Source organism: Candoia aspera, chromosome 3, assembly GCF_035149785.1.
Source record: "Candoia aspera isolate rCanAsp1 chromosome 3, rCanAsp1.hap2, whole genome shotgun sequence".
In the NCBI taxonomy this organism is placed as follows: Eukaryota; Metazoa; Chordata; class Lepidosauria; order Squamata; family Boidae; genus Candoia; species Candoia aspera.
Window position 1 is genome coordinate 84,287,609 of NC_086155.1, and position 19,988 is coordinate 84,307,596.

At 37.8% G+C, this 19,988-nt stretch overlaps 1 protein-coding gene across 1 annotated transcript in view; it reads left to right on the forward strand.

Moving 5' to 3' along the window:
* Positions 1-1,454: 1,454 nt before the first annotated feature.
* The window catches only part of FRRS1 (ferric chelate reductase 1), a 34,795-nt gene continuing 16,261 nt past the window's right edge, over positions 1,455-19,988 (forward strand). The window contains exons 1-5 of the mRNA XM_063298270.1: positions 1,455-1,525; positions 9,665-9,860; positions 13,153-13,289; positions 14,644-14,738; positions 15,429-15,576. Of these exons, the coding sequence (XP_063154340.1) occupies positions 9,665-9,860; positions 13,153-13,289; positions 14,644-14,738; positions 15,429-15,576 (576 nt within the window). The 5' untranslated portion in view covers positions 1,455-1,525. The remainder of the gene's footprint in view (positions 1,526-9,664; positions 9,861-13,152; positions 13,290-14,643; positions 14,739-15,428; positions 15,577-19,988) is intronic.

A 19,988-nucleotide genomic window follows, 5' to 3' on the forward strand; every position in this document is an offset into this window, starting at 1 on the left:
CTGACAGGTGTAAAAGATGGGTGTTATAAGTAAATAGACCAGATTTTGACCAGTTAATAGAACTGGTGAAAATTCAAATGTGGAAGTCTGATTTGTAAATGCTGGCTTACAGCTTAGCATATTGTACAAATGTAGCTCATTGTGGTTTAATCATCAGAAAGGGTGAATGACAAAAAATGGACACCTTCTCATCATGTGTCCAACATACCTATCTTTAGCTTCATTATTAGTACTTCTGGTGAGCATTCTGGTTTTACTTTATTAGTACTGAATAACTTGTTCTCCTTGAGATCCAAGGTATTGTGGACTCCTTGGTGCTCTCTCAGCCTTGTTGTTTTCTTGCAGATGTTTCACTGCCAGACTAGGCAACATCTTCAGTGCAAGAAGGGAATGGGGTTTGCAAAGGAAATTTGAAACCCCCAGTCTTTCACCATATGGACTCAGCCTCGCTGCACTATAGCATCAAACTTTCATTTTGCCTTTGGCCACATTAGCAGAATTAAATTAGTTTGAATGGTTGGGAATTGGCATTCCTGTCAGCTTTCCAAAATACAGATTTCTGTCTAGTACAGACAAAGGAATATGTTTCCGATATTAATTTTATTTTAGAAATTCTGTTCCAGTTCATAATATATCATTCCAAATTTTACACTGTCTTGTGAAGCAATTATCATCCCAATCTCCTTCCTTTCTAAAATATATCCTTCTATCTTTTACCCAGTAAAGTGATAATCCTATACTCATTTACTGATAAATCCTTTTGAAGCCAGTGAGATACTCACAACTATATTTGCTGGTTATCAGCCCATCTACTTGGCCATCTCCATATCATTCCCTTTCAACACATCCCAAGGCTAAGTGTGGCACGTTCCATTTTGTTTTGAACATCGTCCCATTAGTCCTTTTAGTAAAAGAGAGGCAGCGTCTAAAAACCAGCACGCAATCCTATTTTAGAAGCAAGTCCGAGGCAGTTCAATGAGCTTTCTCTTGAGTATGTGGAAATTGGTGTTCTGCTCTAACCAGACACTGCTTTCTCGTTCAGCCAGCCGGGGTAAAATCTAAATACGAGTAGATGTGTGTTTAGCGATGTTATAGCTGGTTCCCACGTTAAACCATAAATCTGCAGCCTTTTATGGGTTAGGCGTCTTGCGGGACCCCAGCCGTTCTTTCAATAGCCATTCTACGTTCTTCTAGAAAGGCTGAGCACCACAGGACTCGATGCCTAGCGATCAAAAATATTTTTAGGGGTTGGACGTGAGGGTCGTTCTCACGTTTTTCCCACGTCGTGAAAGGTTCTTCCTTCGTTTCTCCAAAGGTGCGTTTGGCTCCCTCGCTACTTTTCTCGGCTCCGCCCCCTCTGGGATGGGATACAGGAAGAGTCTCCGGTATTTTAGCCTATAGATAAGCATGTTTGTCTGCGTACTTGATAGCGTTGACGTATATGCTGCGTTTAGGAAGTCTTCATTCTTTGCTGCTGCCATCGGGCAAAAGTTTGGGTGGTTAAGCTTATGCGGTGTTTGGCAAGGTAAGAAACGGGTGTTTTAGAAATCTAGACCTTCAGAGGGGTTATGCAAAGTACGGATGAGAGAAATAGCATGTACTACAACAAAATAAGAACATAAAATAATAATTCCTCCAGCTAATGTAAGGCAACGCATGTGAGCAAGTTTATGGGAAGCTGGCCTGCTGTGGAGAGGACATCCCTGCTACAGAAAGCAGAACGGCTCAATTTGTTTATTAAAACTGTCTCCCTGGGACATGTTGGGTCATTTGTTAAGGTAAATTCAGAAACTTTCATTAGATTAAATCCAGGAGTTTGTGGCCATTGCTTCTTGTATGTGCTAAAACTATCCAAGTACGTCTCTAGGAATAATTTAAAGAGGACATGCTGGTGCTGGTGATCGGTTTTTAGGAAGCCCTTTTGAAAGTGAAATATAAACTAAGAAATGTTTGGGGTTTATGTAATGGCTTTTTTATGGCCTTTAGGAGCACATTGCTATTTTGTAAACTGAGAGAATGTTACATTCTAGATAAATAGAAATCTTAAGAGGCATAAGAGTTGCTGCTGGATATGAAATATCCTACAGTGTTTGCGTTGTAATACTTGTACAAGATTTTAACTGTGCTTAGCTATTCTCAAGGAATAGATTTGGGAGGGATTCAATCCATCATCCATATTCACCCTGATTCAATTTATATTAAAAGCATCTCTGAAATAATGGCTTTAAAACATTTGATAGTTAAACTCTCCCACTCCAAGCTGTATATCTAACTTTAGAATGCTAAAAATCCCTTTATATATATATATATATATATATATATATATATATATATATATATATATATATATATTCCCTATTTACTTTTTTAGATTTCAAAAGATATGCAGACAACCATGGAGTGATGATCTTCTAATCCTTCTGTAAAAGTAGCTGAAATACAGGAAGTTTCCTAAATATAAGTTCTTCTAGGGCATCATAGAAAAATGAATCTCAAAGAAGCAGTTATTAAAGTAATCTGCTTCCCAAATTCAGTTACAAAATGTAACTTCATTGGTTGGACTCTACCTTGTGCTTGGATGATTAAATCCCTGCCTGATTATGAAACTTAGTAGGTGCTCTTGAAACCTAGTAGCTATCTTTTGGACTAAAATGTTTATTATAGATTCTTTATGGATAAAATGTGGTGGAGATGACATATACTGCATTGAGCTCCTTGGAGGAAAGCAGATAAATTAAGGGGATGGATAGATCAGCAGAGTAGACATTCCCCAATAATCTTGTATTTCACTGATGTTGTGACCTAAAGGCCATTTAATAAATCATATTTGGAAGACTGCATTTGAACACAAACTGGCAGCACTGTTTCATTGAATGTATACCCTTGGGTGTACCTCAGAACTAATATTTTCTGGCCCAGTGAATCTTGGCTTTTTCCTCTAGAAGGGCAGCGGTATTTAATCTGTCTTGTTGGATTCTGTCAAACATTATCAGCTGCCCGACTGTTCTTTTCTGACTCAGCCTTGTATATGGAGCTCTGTTTGCAAAGTCCAAATGGGTCATCTTGATATCACAGTAACCTAGTAGTCTAGCTTTCTCAATGACCAATAAGTGACAACGTTATCATTCATAATATGTAACTTTTTAAAAAAAAAATAGTATGCAGCCTTCTTTATTATCATGTATTCATGGAAAAATTGAACTATTCCTGAATCTCATCTTTTCTCTACCATTACTCTGCAAATAATGATATTGAAATGTCTAAATAATGTGGATAACAGTGTAAATATATTTTATCTTCAGTAAGACATTGATGTACTAAGTTCTGATAGTTTTCACTGGCAAGTATACTTTATTTACTTCCTAGTAATTATGCTTAACATTTATTTATTCATTACATTTATATCCTACCTATTCTCCAGCAATTCTAGCATTTTCTCATCCACATTTTTATCCACCACATTCCTGGGAGCTAAGTTGGGCAGAGAGGTGGTAACTAGGGCCAAAATCACTCAGTGACCTTCCTTGGCTGAGGTAGACTGAAATCTGGGTTCCTTGGTCCCCAGTCCTAATATAACATCTTTACCACTATACCTACTGAAACTTAATTCAGATCTTTGCTGCTCTCTCATGACCATTTCTTCCATATTCCTCCTTAAGAACCTAAGTCAAGAGATTATATTGCTGTTCTCCCAGGAGGGCTTTGTTTTCTGTGTTGTATAGAAAATAGAATAGCCATCCCGTGATGTTAGTCAGGTGATTCCAGTGTGTAGAAATTGGTATCTTGACAGCAACTTTATCTGTCCTGTAATTGGCTGACAAAAAGTAGTCCATTTCTTCAATTAACAAAACTGTTGTAGGTCCTTTAGTATTAGAGGTGGCTTTCTTGAGTAGTTGTCCAACAAGTGCCCATACTTTATCTATCAAGGACATTTTGAAAATGACCTCCTTTCTTCCTGCTTTTCAAGTTCTCATTCCTCGTATGTATGTATGTATGTATGTATATGTTTGCTTGTTTTAACTTTAATTTCATTAATATCCTCATTGGTATATGATGGTGTGATGGTAGTCATTATTACTAACAGAACTAATATAGTATTGATGAATAAGATGGAAAAAGGGCTTCCTTTGCAAGTTCTATCAATACAATATGACAAAGTAGTTCTTAGGGTGGCCATATATTGTCCTTTACAGAAGACAGGATTTTATTTGGCGGGCTGTCAGAAGACCATCCTGTTTGAATATTATGCAGTCCATGTTTTAAAGTTGCCTATCAGCATTTCTTCTCTTGATGATGTATGAATGGTCCTCATGAAACCCTACATAGACTATAAATTGCATTTACTGTACCCTAGAAAGCATTGGTATGTGAAATGGAGCTCATATTTGATAACCTGTCTGTAACTCTTAAAGCGGTAGTTAAGTTTATCTTTTGCTACACATTTCCTCTAATAACACATATGTAACTAACTTAGTATAACTGGCAACAACTGATAAATAACATACAAGTCCCTATGATTTTGCTTTCAATATAAATTCCTTAGGATTTAGTCTCTTGCAGTTATGAACAATGTGGTCAAAACTGTTTGGGATGGCTTTTGGGGACTAAGAGTTATAGAATATTATCAAATGAAAAAATCAAACACCTAACTCTACCTCCAGAGGCTAGATTCACATATTTATTTATTTATTTATTTATTTATTATTTAATACATTTATATGGCTGCCCAATTCTCACACAGTAACTCTGGGAGGCTTACATATCATGCCAAGTTTTAAAGCACGGTTTATGGCTGGGATCACACAACATGCTAAGCCCAAACCAAACCAACCGCACTGTGGCATGAAACTGCACGTAAACCTAGTATTGCCGTAGTAATACAAAACTTTCTTTCTGTCTCCAAACTGATAGGCTTACCCAAACCTATAATATCTGTGAGTGAGGAAGAGGACTTTGATGGAAATATTCAGGAACTGTTACCTAGGCCAAAGGGGCTGAAACATTTTTTAAGTCCAGAGCAACGTTCAGAAATGGCTCAGGCAGATACTTCTCTAATTCAAGAAGGAAGGAGAAGTACAACACAATCAAACTGGCAAAATTCTGTTATTATAGCCAATCTTGATAGAAGTACCCACACTTCTTATGGAGTTGATTTCCTGATCTGGTCTATCTAGTTAATATGATTGACAGTATCTCATAATCATTCTTCAAAACCAGCTAACTGCCTTGATTGGGATTTTCCTAGCACTGTCCTTCGGGTAACTCAGTTCTTCCACACTGATGTTTGATCACAGATCAGTGACTCATGTAAGTTTCACAGTGATGACTTCTCTTTTTAGGAAAAATTTCAAGTTCATTTCTTCAAGGCTTTTTATATATGTATATATATACAAATGTAAAGAGCTCAAACATGAAATGAACTTTGATTATTTGCATCTGAATTCAAAGAATTAGTGTTATCAGCATAATCTTACTATACTAATTAGATCCCTTTTAAGTAAGTTTTGTAGGCATCATATAAAGTTAAGACATGACAAGAGTACAATAAAAGGAATGTAAATGAATTATAGAAGTGTAGAAATTAAATGCATAATTTTCTATGAACAGAAGCTTAGAATTATGATCTCAGAATCAGAATTTGCTCTCTGTACGTTAGACATTTTTCTTTTTCTTTTTCTTTTCCCTTCTTTTTTCTGTCTTTACTTGATTCTTACTGCTTCGCACTTTTTCTTTTACCTTTTCATATCTTTTTCTTTAATTTTTCCTTTACGTTTTTGTAGTTTTTAATCCTGTATAAAATTCTTTCTTAATAAAATTTATACATATATACATACAAAGAATTTGCTCTCTGTAAATGGTATATTACTTGAATTTGGGACTCTAGAGCTACTCATATCTGGAATGCAAGCACAGTACTTAATTTCCAAAGTAGTAATAGTTGTTCTTATTATTACTATTATTGTCCAATTCCAGCCATTGTGGTGAGTGTATTCAAAGGGAGGAAGGTTTATAATATTTTAAAAATACCTTGTTTCCTAGGGTTCTTCAACAACTCAGCAGTGAAGTGCTGTCATCTAGTATGGGAGTCAGCAGAAAAATATGCCTTGCTTAAATAAGTGCTGATCACATTTCCTTTTTTTCATAGTAATTTTATTAAAGATTATAATTACAACAGTAAAAACTAATACAAACTAAAAGAAGATTAAAAAATAAAAAGAAAGAGTAGAAGGTGCCAAAAAGAGAGAGAAAAAGGGAAAAAAATAGAGAAACAGAAAAGAAAGAAAAGTAACAATATAGTAAAAAGAAATATATAAAGAAGTGACTTCCCACCTCTGAGACTAACAGAAATAATAATAACAGAAGCATTTTGTGAGAACAAACTCCCTTGTTTGAAAGAATGTAGATCTGGCCTTGGGAAGGGAGCAATGAAATGATTTGTTGTTTATTCGTTTAGTCGCTTCCGACTCTTCGTGACTTCATGGACCAGCCCACGCCAGAGCTTTCTGTCGGTCAACACCCCCAGCTCCCCCAGGGACGAGTCCGTCACCTCTAGAATATCATCCATCCATCTTGCCCTTGGTCGGCCCCTCTTCCTTTTACCTTCCACTCTCCCTAGCATCAGCATCTTCTCCAGGGTGTCCTGTCTTCTCAAGCTCCTGTCTTCTCAAGCCCTGGCTCATAGATCTTACATTCCAGGTTCCAATGGTGTGTTGATCCTTAAAACATCGGATTCACCGTTCACCACCAGCACCATCGGCCGCTAGCCGTCCTTTTGGCTTTGAGCTAGCTGCGTCATCACGTCTGGGGCTAGTTGAACTCATCCTCTGTTCCTCCCCAGTAGCATTTTGACCATCTTCTGACCTGGGGGTCTCATCTTCCGATGGTATACCGACATATCTCTGGTTGTACTGATCCATTTAGTTTTCACGGCAAGAATACTGGGGTGGGTTGCCATTACCTTCCCCAGGGATCGCATTTAGTCTGACCTCTCTGTCATGACCTTCCCGTCTTGGGTGGCTCTTCACGGTTTAGCTCATGGCATCATTGAGGTGCTCAAGCTCCAGCACCACGACAAGGTAACGATCCTTTGCTGAAGAATGAAATGATAAGGGAGGAGAATCAGCAGCTCAGTCCTGAGAAAACGGAAAATGTGAGATGGAATCTGAAAGGAAGCCTGCCTTGATTTTGTTTAGCATCAGATGAGGCAGAGAGAAACGTTCACAGACTTTTAAGATTCTGTTATTCTACCCTACAATGATAAAGAATATTCCTGGAATCCCTCTCATGTCTGTTTCTTGACCTTGTGTACCTTGGAGGCTGACATCTTGTATTTAGTATTAAAATACCTCTAATGCTGTAGGTAAGTTTTGCAAAGAAATGTTAATACTTTTAATAACTTGCCTGAAATAGGAACATCAGACCTTTCCAAGTTTTCAGAATTGCTTGTTTTCCTCCGCCTTATTTTCTGTATGCTGACCTGTCATATGCAAGAAATAAAACTTGAGAGCCATGTTAATGCTTCATTCACTTTCTGGAATGGGTGTGAAGGGTCAATTCTTACCGCTCCCACTCTGAAAATGTCCTGGAGCCATGCTTCCCTCTCTTATTTTCCCCTTTGCTGCTGTCTCTGTATCACAGTAGCTCAGACTAAGTCAGGGTTCCCCAAAGTGGTCAAGGTGGTGGTGGTAGTTGTTATTATTACTTCTATTATTCGTAGTACTATTAGTTAAAATCGTATGGGGATAGACTAACAATCTGAAACATCACAAAGGGGTAGATGAGCTGAAGAATTTGGGGACCCCTGCTTTAGGTAATATTTGTTCAATTTATGGTAAAAATGGGAGAAAAAAGTGTTTAAAAATTGAAGGAATGTAATCTGCAGTGAAAGGTTTTGAAGCAGCATGGCAATTCAATTAATGCCAAAACTCAGGTGATGTCATTTTTGTTTAAACCTTTATTTGTTGACAAACATCCACATTTTGGGGAAACCCCCCCCAATGGTGATTATATTACTAAATCTAGGCTTTGGGTGTGTCGACATTTCTCACTAGTTGGGATAATGATGGATTGTCTTTATATTAAAACATGAATGGGACTATTTGTTTAAATTGCAGCTTGCATTTGACTACAGATCTCATAAACCTCAGCCAGTATGGCTATTCTTCCTGGGGTGAGAGTTAAGGATATTAGATTGGGGTAGACTATTGTAAACTGAAGTTAAAAGAACATAGGATTGTGACATTGCTCAGTGGCGATAATTGCAACATTGAAAGAAATGATTATGGGGGCCCAAAGAGAATAAAGTCACAATGTCTCCAGTCCCAAATTTGAAAATGGAGATAAGTAGTGGGTTCTGGGCTGCTAATTCAGAGAGATCAGGCAGAGTGAGTGCTCTCCAGGTTCCTTTGATTAAACAGTGTCATCTATGGGGATCAAAGAAGAATGCTTCTTTGTCACAGTGCCTGTCCTTTGGGACAGCATCCCCCCAGAGACCCATCTGTTCCCACCCTGATGATATTCCAGAAGTCCTTGAAAACCAGGGTGTAAAGTGTGGGTATAAAGCCCCTATCAGTTGTTTCTTTGGTATGCTTTGCATTTTTTTCTGATGTACATGATTCTTTTTCTCTATTTTATGGTTCTTACTTTTCGAAGTATAAGCCACCCAGAGTCATCAGGAGCCAAGTGGCCTAAGTTTAATAAAATGAAAGCAAATAAATGAATAAATAAATATCTTGCACCATGAGGAGTGAAGGAAGAAAGTGGTTACACTGAATTAAAGAATCAATGTGAAACCAACTGGAAAGACTTGAATACAAAAATCCAGTTGTCCATGAAGCTCATTAGGGAATCCTAGGCCTGTCTCTTAGCCCAGTTTACCCATCAGGAGTTTAGTGAAGGTACTGTTAGCCTTCCTCATCAAAGGAATAAAATAGGCTTTCTTGGCCAGAAGAAAAGAGTAGCAGGAATGTAACCTTTGGACTATGTTAGTATAGTATAAGAAAGGTCTGTTTTTGGCAGAAAATAGTCATCTTAGAAATGATCTCCTGTTCTCTGTCTCTCAGCAGGTGGCAATACTGGTTCTTCTTGTCTGGGCCTTAAGCATGCTAGAACTGGTTAATGGGAGACTACAGGGAATTACCAGGGTTGTACACTGGTAGGGACATGCAAAAGCTATTTGTGTACAAGCTCATCTATAATGCAGCACAGTAGGTTTGAGGTAGTTTGTATTCAGACCAAAACACATGTTTGGTCCAGGTACAGAATAAACCATGGCTCTTTCATTCTGGATATGGACCAAAGCAGTTGTTCTGGGGGGAGGAGGCAAGTATGTCAGTTGTAATGGTGGCTGAAGGGAAGCAAGGGAGGAAGAGAAGATCAAGGTGAGTGGGCTGGTGGAATATGCGGACTAGGACCCTGGTGATGGCTGAGGGGAGGCAGAGGTCAGAAGGAAGGAAAGGTGCTGGACAGTGTGGTGGGGTGGACTGGTCATGCTAGGACCTCAATGGTGGACCTAAGGTGAAAGAGGGAAGACCTTTCCAAAGGGTGTAATGAAGTGTGGAAGAGAGTTTGGGAAAAAAGGAAAGAGATTGGAAGCAAGCTTTAAGAAAATATAAAGAAATTAATTACAGAGCTCTATGATATTCACTGGTTTTTGTTTTGGTAGATGAAATCTTCTGAAGTAACTCTTATTGCTTCGCTGCTCGCATGCCTTTTGGATCAATCAGCTGGTTACCCAGACGGAAAAGTAAACGAAGCCTGCAACACCATGATGCCTCTTCATGGGCATTTGCCTCAGAAAAATCCTAAGCACACCATTGAAGTGAATGTGACAGAATTTAAGCCAGGAGATCATGTGAAAGGTATGGGTTTTTTTTGTGGGGGAGACCTTTCTTTCTTCTTCTATGAGCCTCGTGTGGCACAGAGCAGTAGGTGGCAGTATTGTAACCGAATTGTAACCGATTGGGGAAGGCAATGGCAAACCACCCCGCTCTATAGTCTGCCAAGAAAGCATTCATGAAAGCGGTGTCCCCCAAGGAGTCAGAAAATGACTCAGGGACTTTTCTTTCTTCTTTCTTCTTTCTTCAGAGACGTGGTTGATGCTCTGGTTATAGGTCATGTTTCCCTGACTTGGAGCTTTCCAGTTGAGTTGGAATGCCTAGTTAAGCTCAGGTTGAATTTATAGTGGTTCATTCTTAATATGAGAATATAAATTGTCATTGCCTAATAACATTTATGAGCTAGTTTGGGGTAGCGGTTAAGGCATCAGGCTAGAAACCGGGAGACCGGGAGTTCTAGTCCTACTTTAGGCACAAAGCCAGCTGTGTGAGCTTGGGCCAGTCACTTTCTCTCAGCCCTAGGAAGCAGGCAAGGGCAAACCACTTCTGAAAAACCTTGCCAAGAAAACTACAGGGACTTGTCCAGGCACTCTCCAAGAATCAGACATGACTGAAAGGATTTAAAAAAAATTTTTGTAATAGGCTCTTTCGGTTTTCCAACTCTTAAAGATCAGTAGCTGGTTCAGGAGAAAACCTGAGGTAGCTGTGCCATTTTTATTTTCCTCACACATAGTTTTTTCATAGAGTTTTCAGAATTACCATGTTATTTAGACTCTAAGCAGCTGCCATCTTGGATGTCCTAATCCAGGTTCTGTACCTTAAGTTTGTTTTAGATTATAGCATCTGGTTTAAAAAGTATGAAAGGGCGACTATGTAGAGTCAAACGATGTGGTAACATAAAATGACATGGTAACATTTTTCCAGGTTTTTAAATTGTATTTTAATCATATTTAGTTATATAGTAATTTATACTATTTTAGATGTTGAAGGCTACCCTGTTGCTGGCCAGTTTGTATGGTATCTTTATTTTTATTTTATTTTATGTATATGTTTTAACTGAAATTGCATTTTTTGTAGTTGTATGTGTGGTTTATTTTAAACTGTCCAGAGAGTTTTGGCTATTGAATTGTTTAATTTTTTCAAATAAATAACTCTATGTCCAGTTAAAGTACTTGAGGTATAAGCATGAAAGCGGCACATGCATATCCTTGATATCTGATGTTTCTTTCTGGGTGTATTGTATGAACATTGCCTGTCTGTTAGCTAAAGAATGTTCTGTTATACCTCTGTATCTGTTTAGACCAGTGTTTCCTAATCTTGCCAACTTACTTTTTTTTTTATTATGAATTTTATTAAGTTTGAAGAAAAAGATAAAAGCTATGAAAAAACTAAAAAGAAAAACTAAAAAGGCGTGAAAACACAAAAGAATTTTTTTTACAACATTACAGAGAGATGTGACTTCCGACTTTTAATAGCAAGGATGCACAAAATTTTTCCATATTCAATCTCTTACTCTATGTTAAACCAAAATCACATTATTTCTATAAATCATTCCCCTTTAGCATATTATAAAAATCACTAAGTACAGTTATTCCCTTCCCTTATATGAAAATAAAGAAAAAAAATTCATGTAAACCTCCTAAACAACTCCCCTCCCCCCAAATAACACTTATTTAATTATTCCCTTCCTACTACTATTTCTGTCTACTATAATAAAAGTCAAACTAAAAAGCACATAAATTGTCTGCCATTATATTAAATAATCCAACAGTTTTTTAATCTTAATAAACCCAAAAAAGGAAAGCAATTCGAAACGACCTTAAATCAAATCCTTAAAACCGTTCAATTAACATTTTTATACCCTAATAATCTTAATCCATATCCTTAAAAACAAATACATCAGTCAAATCCTAAAAGCGATCCAGATAATCATTCTTTAATCCTTATCCCACTTCAAAATAAACCAGAGCATTTACATATCCCCACAATGTGCACAGAGCTTTTCTCTTGAAAAAATCAAACAGCCCAACTGCTCTCCTCAAAAATTCCAACTTATCTTCAGAAAACCTCCCATACATAATGACCCCTTGTTTTTCATTACATTTCACCAAAAAGTCCATTTTACTTATTGCTTGCAGATCCCTATCTACATTGAATTTCTCCAACTCTACTCTGTAATCTTCATTCAGCATCTCAACAGAAATCCCAATCTCATTGTTAGAAGAAACATTTCTATCACTGTTGAATTCCTCAGTTTCATCCACTACATCCCCAACCAGATGACACATTTTAGAACTCATATTTTCCACAATGTCCTGAATGTCTTGTATAAAAACTTGATAGGAGTCAGAAAAGGTCTGTTTAAAATCTTGATGGAAGTCAGAAAAAGTCTGTTTAAAATCCTCCATGTCTCATGCAGTAGATTATAGTGCTCCCTAGGAGCTTAACCAGTGAAAGTTGAAGATATGAAAAAGTTCTGAAGTATGTTTACACAAAGTGCAAGGCGAGATAGACAGTTCACAAGGGAAAGTAGAAATAGAAAGCTGAAGGTTTAAATCAGCCAACTCAACATGTAGGAAAATGATATATCTTCAAATTTAATGCCAAAATAATAACAGGAAGACAATTATTTACTCCCAATCCTCCTTTATATTTGGAAGGAAAACGAACTCCAAAACTTGAAAAAGAATTTTTAAAAAAATTAATCCCAAAAATAACAATAAGCACCAAGAGACCCTGCTTCTCCTTGCTGTAGAAAGCCTCTCTTAGGGTACGCATATTTAAAATATATATAAATATAAATATAAATTTGGTGATTTAGATTTGGGGTGGCTGGTCTTAGTGTTCCTTTAAGGCTACAGTGCAGCTTGGAAAATGGTGACATCCCAGCCCCCTAGCTAGCTCTTACCAGTTGAACATGAGCTCTATTTGCGATCTTCTGCTGCAAGCAGCCATCTGGAGGGCAAATGGGGTGATTCCAGGTGTTTTCCTTTATATGGAAAACACTCCTGGGCTTCAGGAAAACCTGCCTCAGCTTGAAAAAAATTGTCACGTTTTCAGTTCTGCCTGTGGGCACAGCTGCTCAGTCTGCCATGTCCCCACCGGAAGTCCCTAATCTTGCCAACTTCCAGATGTGTGGACTTCAACTCCCAGAATCCCATACCTAGCATAGCCATTGATGAGAATTCTGAGCGTTGAAGTTGGCAACATACCTGGAAGTTGGCATGTTTGGGAAACACTGGATTAGAGGCTTGCTCCTGTTGCCAGAATAAACTGAGATCCATATCCATTTATTTTCTCAAATTCCTGGTTTCAGTTAGTTTGTCTGGGCCTACATTTGAAGGCTTTTTTCTACAAGCCCGCAATGCTGATTGTTTGGGAGACCCAGCCGTTGGTTCTTTTGCATTAGCTGATTGGAGAAGATCTCAGCTCCTCACTTGTGGGAATGTAAAGGTAAGAAGTCTAAATCTTGAAAATGGCTTCCGCCAGCAAATTTTGACTAGATTTTGAGCAATAGATGATGTAGGAAGCGCTCTTAACACCATTGCTTTAAATTACTATTTTACCCTTGCAGCAATTTTGTATTGGAATTAATCAACACTAATGAAGCTTTAATTATATTTATTTTTTCCTTTGTAGGCTATGTTTAAATATTAGTGTTCCCTCTACTGGTTATCTGATTGAGAATTAGTTATTAGCTGTTAGCAGACTATATTACCATGTTTTTATATATCCTTCCCTATCTCAGTTAACTCTTCAGTATCCCTCTGTCTTTTTCTGATTGACATATTCAAACTCTGGAGCAATGTGCAGATTGGATAATGTTGATGAGTTTCTTGGATAATGATAGAAATAAATCCTCAAGTTACTGAAATTTTAAACAGGTGGTATCCAGTCCCTTCTCTTTGGGATATCAAAATGAAGCTTGATTTGTTGCTTCCTCAGTCTGCCTCTGAGTAACACAACTCAGCATGGTTCTTTGTAGGGATGGCCTGCCTGAGAATATGTGGGCTGGATGCTATAATATGTAAACATAATAAAATAATAAAAGCACCTTCAAATAAACAAACCAATTAAAATAAAATATTCAAATATCTAACAGCAGTAAAGTCACTTAAATCTTTAAAATTAAAAGCTAGGGATTGAGGTGAGCCATTTCAGAACATAATCCATTTTTAGGTGGAATAAACCTCCTGGTGCATAAATTCATTGCCTTAAATGGTTTATGATCTAGGAACTCACATTGCCTTTTATATGGGATTGCTCATACATTAATCCTACTTGTTCCAGCAAAGTTGTTTGGCACCACAGTAATTGGGTTTATGTCACGCTAAGTCATAAAGTGATTTGTTGGGTTTCTGTTAGTGGTTGTGTGTTTTAATTTAAGCTGTGGCTGTTAAAGTCACAGTTGGGTTTGTGTATAATGTTAAACAATAAACTGTGGTTTTCAAACTGCAAGGTTGCATTCATACAACATACTAAGCTAAACAAATCACAGTTATGTCTGAGCTCAGTCAGTGTGGTGTGTTGAACCAAGTCATCATAGTTTTTTATGGCTTGGCATTTGTGAACCAGCTACCATGAATTGTTAGATTAGAGTTAGTATAGCTTATCAACCCAGTTATTGACTTGGTTAATTCATTTTACTAAGTTATTATAAATTTTGTTTCTTTCTGGCTTGATGCAGTGTTTGCACTCAAGTGATAGTGGCTTATTCAACAAACCATGGTTAATACAATTATGATAAAGTGCAATGTATAAGTCCAGCCATCATGTAATGCTAAAGTTGGGCTTTTGTATCTTGTAGAATTCAGCTGTTAGTCACACAAGTAAATCTAAGAAAAACCATCTGGATGCTTATTGGATTGCTCCTAGAGATGCACCAAAGAAAATACAATTTCTGTAAGTGTATTACAGTAATTTTCCTGTTTGGATGTTCCGGCGTATTCCTTTCCAATATATGTATGGCATGCAGAATATAAAAGACACAGAAGTCTCTGGTTTGTATGTCACGTTGACTAAGTCCTAGATAACCTTTCAGTTTTCACATGTCAGTGTTACAAGAGATCCCCGTCTTGCTGTATGAAGCAGCAGGAAAGAGCTTCAGCTCAACTTGAAACAAGGCTGAACTCTTTGGTAATTAGGAGTCCTGCTTTCTCAGAGCTCCTGTTTAGTCTGAAGGCTAGTACATATGTAGACATTAAAGGGAGATTTTTTTCATTACTTTAGCTCCTCTGTGTCCAGACTGATCACCTGCAATAAAGTTAAGAAACTTAAAAGGTTTGCAGAAGAAACACGACCCTTATATCGTGAAGATTGCATATGGTCTCATCCTTTAACATTTGTTATATATCTATATTAATCCTTGAGTCTTTTTCCTCTGTCAGGCATTGGGTATAGTTAATTATCCTACCACTTTTTAATTATCTAACTCAGGAATGAGTAGCCTTTTTAGAGGAATGAATGCTGGATTTTCTGGGCTATTTTGGATGGAAGTTTGCTGGGAACGTTTTTTTAAAAAATGGTTAAGTCTATGTTAGTTAATATTTGAACTCTAAAGATACCCTAATGGGCTTTGTCTCTTCTTCACAGAGTCACAGTTGTACAAAAGTATAGTATCTTCTGGGTAAAAATTCCTGGTCCTACGATTTCTCAATCTAAGATACCTCCTTTGACAACAGTAATGTCTCCTAACTGGACCGTTCCAACATCTTTGCCTGTCTCTTATCTAAGCCAACCAGTAAGTAGTAATGAGTTCATGAATTATTGTTGTTGTTGATTTTGTTATATATAGTAAAATACCCAGAGTCCAATGGATTGAGACAGTCCATAAATTTCATGAATAAATATTTGTGCAAAACTTATTTACTTTATCATTTGCATTCTCTAGACCAATGTTTCTTAAACTTTTTTCTCTCAGGACACCTTCCCACTTTAAAAAACTATGGAGGAGCCCGAAAGAGCTTTTATTTGTATGGATTATATTTATTTTTATGAATAATATTTATTAAAAGATTTTACGAAGATTTTAAAAACTACAGAAACATAGAAGAAGAAATAGAAAAAGATTAAAGAAGGGCAAAAGAAAAAATGAGGAATAACAAAACAGCATGAAAAGAAAGATACCTAAAGAAACGACTTCCAATCTTCTTTGCAGAAGTTACAGACATAGCAATTACCACCTCCACCCTCTCATATTTTATTTATTTATTTAGTTATCAAATTTATCACCACCCATCTCCTCCCACCAGAGGGACTCTGCATATCATAACTCCCTCCTTCCCATAACAAACCTTTTTAATCAATAAATCCCAAAATCAGCAGTTCATTTTTATCCATTTTCAGCAAAAAGTCTTTCCACTCTTTTATAAAAGTAGTTGTAGTTCCCTCCTTAATCAAGCAAGTCAACGTAGCCATTTCTGCAAACTTGGCCATCTTTACAGTCCCTTCCTCCATTATTGGTGTTTCTGTAGTCTTCCATCTTTGTGCATATAATAGCCTCGTTGCAGTTACAATATATAAAACCAATCATCCATGAGCCTTTTCTAGTTGAATGTCCATAAGTCCTAGTAAGTATGGATTATAGTTATCAATATTTACCATATTAAAAATTCAAATTGTTGCATTTGCTGCTGTAACCGCTTCTCATGATTTTTTGATGGGATTTTAATATTGTATTATTTTTCAACAGAGGTGGGAAATAATTTTGATTTTGCAGACCCCTGAGAGGCTCTTGGGGGACCCCCAGGGTTCCTACGACCATACATTAAGAAACATTGCTCTAGACCAACAGATGTGCACTACACTTTCTCACAATCATATAATTATCAGAAACCTGGTGAAAGGCAAAAATCTGGTCTCACACTCCCCGTCTCATAAAGCTGCTCTGCACTTCCCCAATTTTGCTCACTGCCAATTCTAGTACCCTTTCAATCAGAAATCTGTCAAGCACTTCCCAGGCATACTTAAATAAGTAACGCCCATGTAGATTTTGCATTGATTCTTGCTACCTGTCCTTTGTGTAGGGGAACAGTAATTTCATTCTTCCAGTTGTCAGGCATAGATGTAGTCTTCACACACACACACACACACACACACACACACACACACACACAACAAGGCATGCAGTTACTCCATAAGCAAACCTTACCCGTATTTTAAGATTTCTCCTGTTACACCTTGTACACCATTTTTCAACACACTCACAGCATTTTTAACTCCGCAGCACAAAAATAATTAACCTCTCCAATTTGCTGGAATTTATAGTTTTTATCTTGGTTCCTAAGTTTTCAGAATGGAGAGAATTTCCTAAATCCTTTTGGGTCAAGATTCAGACTGGTTAGGGGACATACATTATTTAGGGTATCTTGGTAAATTATACTCCCTTCCTGGAAGAGTGGCTTTAAGGAGTGATACTGGGGGATCCTAGTCTCAGGGTTATAGTTATGATTTTGTATTGCCCATGCTGTTCTGAACTGCAGCATACAACTTTTTGATACAGGTAAATGAATAAAACTGGGAGAGGCTGTCTAGAGTAGTGTTTCTCAACCTTAGCAACTTTAAGATATGTGGACTTCAGCTCCCAGAATTCCCTAGTCAGCATGCTGGCTGGGGATTTCTGGGAGTTAAAGTCCACATATCTTAAAGTTGCCAGTGTTGAGAAGCACTGGTCTAGAGCTTTGGCATTCAGTGCCATTAATATATTGAAGATAGCAATTCTTGTCTTCTGATGAGTCCAAGATGTTGTTCTAGCTCTAAATTCATGCCCCTCCTCTTCTTGCAGAGGACCAGAGTGGGCATGGTTGGCTCTATCTGAGCAGTGTTCACCATGAGAGGGTGCTCCCTGCAGCCTTAAACAAAGCTGTGGTACATCCCCTACATAAGAAGCCCTCCTTACATCCAGACATATTGGAGAACTATTGTCCTTCTTTATTTTTCTCTTTTTAAGAAGGTTGTTGAAACTTTGGTGGGGAGGCAGCTACACAGTGCCTAGAGGAAGCACCATATTGATTGTGTTGCTTGAGGAGCTTTGCTGAAGCCTGGTCTGGTGAGGTGTGCTGGTAGAGCTTTTGGTGGTCTTTGATATCATTGACCATGATATACTTCTGGACTGCCTACAGGGGTTGGCATTTGGGGGCGCTGTCTTAACAGCAGCACCACTCCTTTCTCAATGAGTAGTTCCTGTCAGTAGTTGTGGGGGGAAAAGATTGGCCCAAAGTCCTCTGGCATTTGGAGTGCTGTATGGTTCTCTCTCCTTTTAAACATCTAAAAGAAGCCAATGGAAAAGCTCATCCATCAATATACTGATGATATCCACTTGTACATCAGTACCCCATTTTGCATTGGTGATGTGCTTGAAGTCTTATTGTTGTGCATGGAGACTGCAAGGGAGAGAAAATACATGTTGATATTGAACCTAAGCAAGATGTAGTTCCTATTTGTCCATCAGGGCTGTCTGTCAATTCCAATGTTCTCTCCTCCCTTAGAGGAGTGGCAGTTCCTCTAAGGGAGCAGGTTTATGGCTTGAGGACCTTCCTGGACTTGTGGCCACTGCTGGTTGGGCAGGAGGAGGCTGTGGACAGAAGGACCTTTGCATGGCCCTGGTTGGTTGCTAGTTACAGCCTTATCTGTAACAGGAGGATCTTGCAATGGTAAATCATGCTGTCACCACTATCCATTTGTTGGTTGAACTACTTTACAGTAATGCCCTTTACTGGGGCTGCCTCTAGAGACCACTTGGAAGCTGCAGTTGGTACAAAATGCAGCAGCCAAAATACATGGGGTCAGGTGCTCATTATGCAAAGTGCTGTGGCCCTACACTGGTTACCAATAGATTTCCAAATGCAATTTAAAATGCTAGTATTGATCTCTTTACCCAATATGAATTGGCACCAAGGTACCTTGAAGACTCCTTAGCTAGAATTGACCTGTTTGACACATCTGTCCCCCAAGAAATTACTTGGGATTCTTCACTTCTGTGAAGTTGGGGGAATTCTGGCCAAGAGGAGATGTTTCTCCACTCCTCTACTATGGACCAGCCAGCCCTTAAAGGTTAGACTTACCCCAGCATGGATGTCCCTCTAGAAACAGGTTAAGACAGAGCTTTTCTGGAAGGCTTTTAAAACTTAGTTTGAGAATATTTTGCTTTGTGAATTTAATTGTGTTGCTTTGATTTTAGACTGAATGTTGCCTGTTTCTCATTTCTGATTATTATTTTTATGCCATGAATGTTTTATGGCTTTTACCATAGATGTTTTATCCTTTCTTTTCTTTGTAAATTGCCAGGGAAGATCCTGGTAGTATAGTAAATAAATACATGATGTTTAGTTTTTTTATTATGGTGATTTTGTTTATTTTTATTAGATATTGCAATTTTTAGGTTTGACCTGATTTGCAAATGTTGGGTATCTACACTCAGTCAGCTGTAGCTAGAGCAGCATATAAGCCCAATAAATAAGTTAATTACGCTTGCAAATTCAATGTGGCCAAGATTATGAAGTCCTCAAAAGTTCAGATTTGCATTTGGAAACACTCCTGGATTAGGCCTGAATTTACTCAGGTTTCAGTGACAGCTAGAAGTACATTTGCACACTAAATCTAGTGTGTAACTGTATCCATTCACAGAGATACTGGATCTGGCCATAGCAATACATGCCTTCATTAAATCCTGCTTGAATTACTGTAATGCATTCTATATGTGGCTCCCTTTGGAACGTTGGAAAGTTCATCAATGTGGCCATCAATCCATTTCTGGATGCAATTCAAAGTGCTGTCTAGGGCCTATAATGGCACATGTCATATGTGAACAGGTTCTTTGAAAAGTGACATGTTTCCAAATTGGACTGCCTTGAGTTCAAGGCCCTTGGGAAGGGCTCTTCTCTCTTTCCTGCCATAATAGGAGATCAATATGACAGGAATTTGGGAGAGATGCTGCTCCAAGGCTATAAACCTCCCTACCAAGGGAGGCCTGACTGTTTCCATCTCTGTTCTTCTACAAGTAAGTCTGAAGGCATTAAAAAAAATTAAACAAGTTAATTAAACTTAATCTATAAAATTTGTTACCGTTGAAGCTTTCAATCTGACAGGTTTTGCTCAATTGATGTATTACTTTGAGTTGAGTTGCAAATTGTAACTTAATTTGATGTAGATTGT